We start from the raw sequence: 3,342 nt of genomic DNA, 5'->3' as shown, positions 1-3,342 counted from the left end.
GAGAGAGAGAGAGAGAGAGAGAGAGAGAGAGAGAGAGAGAGAGAGAGAGATAGCATAAAATCTGTCTGCAATTCCTGGATGCTGAACCAAATTGATCATGTTTGGGACGCTCTGGATCGGTTTAATAGACTGTGTGTTCCAGTTCCTGCCAATGTCCACGAACTTTGTACAGCCGTTGAATGGTGAGTGAACCAACATTTCACAATCCAAAATCAACAACTTGATCATCTCTATGCAAAGGAGATGTATTGCACCGTTTGAGGCAAATGGTGATCACAGATACTGACTGTTTTTCTGGGAGTGTATGAGGAAACTGGGATGGTGTGCGGAGAGGAGGTGGTGGTAAACTGTAGGGAAGGCATGCGGGACTAAAAAGGAATGGACAGTATCACTTACTGGAACACATATTGAGTTCGGGGCTGCGCATGCCGTAGTAACCAGCTGGACAGTCATGAAGACATTCGCCATACTGTCTCATCCTTTCTCTCCGGAGAAACAGGAAAAGTTTAGGCTGGCAGTTTACACAGCCGTTGTCTCTGGAGCACACTGAGCAGCCTTTACAGATGGGGTATGCTCCATAGCTAGCTGCAGGACATAAAGGAGAGGCAATCAGCAAAGGAGACCTTAAATCCCACAAACTCTTCCCAGCTGAAAGTACAAAGATTTAAAAGAAAACATTAATGGTCATCATTTAACACAGTTTACATGTTGAAAGGGAGGTTTTTTGGAATGTGGGAGGAAATCGGTGTACCCGGAGAAAACCCACCCAGGCCCGGGGAGAACCGAAATGAAACATATAAATACAAATGGAATGACAAAATAACAAATGAAAGGCACACACACCTCGTGGGCTCACATTCACAGGGCGCTAAATATCCTTAGAAGTCTTCCGTGTTTCCTTTTTCCTTCGTTTAATCAGTAGTTACCTATGCTTCATAATGAATGTACAGAGCTCACTGAGTAGTTGTCTGTTTGAGTGTGTGTTGGCAAATGCACATGTTAACTAGTGTCGGGTAGAACCCTTTTACGTTCCAATGGGTTCCTGCTAATAATCACCACTAGATGGCATAGGAACACACTAACAGGAAAACAACTCAATGGGGAATATAAAGAAACTGTAACACCATAAATAAGACGCATCGGATTATAAGGTGCATGGTCGCCTTAGGTGCGGCTTATAGTGCGGAAAATACGGTATATACAGTAACCTACCTTTGTTCCCCAGTAGACTCAAGACATTTGGGTTTGACATCAAAAACCGTTTATGAGGATATCATTTCAGGTTTTCACCTTGATTTCATACACAACTTCGAAGATGTTTTTCTCGCAAAACCATTCAAAGAGATAGACTTGCTGTAGTTGCAAATCATAACTTTAATGACGGCATCAAGTCGAGGACTCACTCATCTTCTGTGAGGCTTGTCATCCTCATCCTCAGCTGTGGTTTATTTTCTCCCTTCATTTTCCTCTTTTGCAGGTAAAATGCATGTTCTATGTGCTTTAAGTCATCCACTTCTATCTCCTTCCGAACTTTTTTGTTGTTTTGGCAGTGTGCTTGGGGTCACACCATGCCAAATGATGAATGGCCTTCCGATCAGCTTGGCTACATGTTTCTTTTAAATGGCAGACACAAGATGACTTCTGAGTTCACTTTACTGCCTACCTTGCTATACTATTACCTCCACTGTTTGACAGATGAACTTATATATTTGGGATCAAGAACAAATATTTTGATTCTCTCTCTCTCTCTCTCTCTCTCATCGGTAAATGTTAATCTTTGTCTTATCCCTCCATTAAATGTAAACTATTTTTTGGGGGCTTGTCCAACAACTTTTGTACAAAATCTAGTTTGACCTTTGTATTCTTCTTGTTAATTAGTAGTGTGCGTTTTCTGGTATTCGGTAGTTTGATTTGTATTTTGAGTGACATGTTTTGGGACCCGAGAGAGCCTTTGGTGACTTAAACATCTGCACTTGTGCTGTCTCCATGCACTTTAAGGTGAACAAATAAAACATTCTCATCAATGTATTTGCAATTCCTCTTTGTTCATACGCAATCGAAGCAGTAAAGGCAACTCCTACTGCAACATGCACCATGGACATGTTGCTCATATCGTGTGGAGATATACCTCAATGTAGTTTGCTGCAAATTGTTGCCAGAACAATCCAAATTGTGAGGATTTTATTTTTGATCATGAAGTCTTCTGCAAATACTTTATTGGGATACATTCGCTCCTGACCTTTGAAGGATTTGTGTTCATGTCTATGGCTTGAGGTCTTTTGAAGTCAGCATGGTTTGGTGAAAACATTGAACAATCTTTCAATGGTTCCTCCATTACATTATTGTGTCAAAAGGTTTTGGCACCTTCCACTTGGGCTTCATTTTAGTATGCCTGCCAGGAGTTTGTCTCAGAGAACCATGACTTCAAGTTCCTCACTGTTTTCATAAGAAACACTCAGCCAACACCTCCTGCCCCATGTAAACTCATAAAGGATCACTCTCACACTCTTGCTCAATCTCTCTCTCTCTCTCTCCCATTCTCTCTGACCTCAAGTTAAATTTGTGATTAGAACAGGGTGCTATATGAGGAGGTGAGGGAGACATTCCATTAATTGGCTTTGGAGTCTGTGATTGGCTGGTGACCAGTCCATAGTGAACCCTGCTTCTTGGCCAAAGTCAACTGGGATAAGATCCAGCACACTTGCAACCAGAGTGTGAATAGGTTGTATCGAAGATGGATGGACGCGCTGTAGTTAAAGTTTAACAAGAGTTACTAACATTTCAAATGACATCTGTTATTGTTATGGCTTTGGAGACTTAAATACAATACAACATGTGGAAGGATTTTCAATTGTGCATTAAAAATAGTTTCCAGGAAACAAAATGATGACATGAATCATATTTACAGGACAGTCAATGTTCAAGTAAAATAATGGTTATATGATACAGAATTTGAGCATGTGGGCATAACATGTGTTGCTTTGTGACTGGAGAGTTTAATTTTGTTAAATTAACAGTCATCCAGATGACTCATATTTCAATGGCATTGTTATTCTGCAAAGTTATTGCTTTATCAAACTGTCGTCAAAATATGTACAATGGTGTGGAATCTGCACAATTCAGCTGCATGGGTTTTCTCTGTGTACTCCAGTTTCCTCCCACATTCCAAAAACATGCGTGGTAGGTTATTGGAGCACTCAAAATTGTCCCGAGGTGTGAGTGTGAGCGCGGATTGTTGTCCGTCGATATGTGCTTTGTGATTGGCTGGCAACCAGTTCAAGGTGTACCCCGCCTACTGCCCAAAGACAGCCGAGATAGGCGCCGGCACGCCCGCGACACTTG

The 3,342-nt window shown here is 41.5% G+C and overlaps 1 protein-coding gene across 2 annotated transcripts in view; it reads right to left on the bottom strand.

Moving 5' to 3' along the window:
* The window catches only part of rspo2 (R-spondin 2), an 82,317-nt gene that overhangs the window by 45,165 nt on the left and 33,810 nt on the right, over nucleotides 1-3,342 (bottom strand). For both annotated transcript variants that reach the window (XM_019892985.1, XM_019892986.1), the window contains exon 3: nucleotides 397-585. In XM_019892985.1, the coding sequence (XP_019748544.1) occupies nucleotides 397-585 (189 nt within the window). The remainder of the gene's footprint in view (nucleotides 1-396; nucleotides 586-3,342) is intronic.

The sequence above is a fragment of the Hippocampus comes genome, unplaced genomic scaffold, assembly GCF_001891065.2.
Source record: "Hippocampus comes isolate QL1 unplaced genomic scaffold, H_comes_QL1_v1.1 scaffold94, whole genome shotgun sequence".
NCBI lineage: Eukaryota > Metazoa > Chordata > Actinopteri > Syngnathiformes > Syngnathidae > Hippocampus > Hippocampus comes.
The sequence above is the reverse complement of the archived record's forward strand: the minus strand, read 5'-3'. Positions and strand labels throughout refer to the sequence as shown.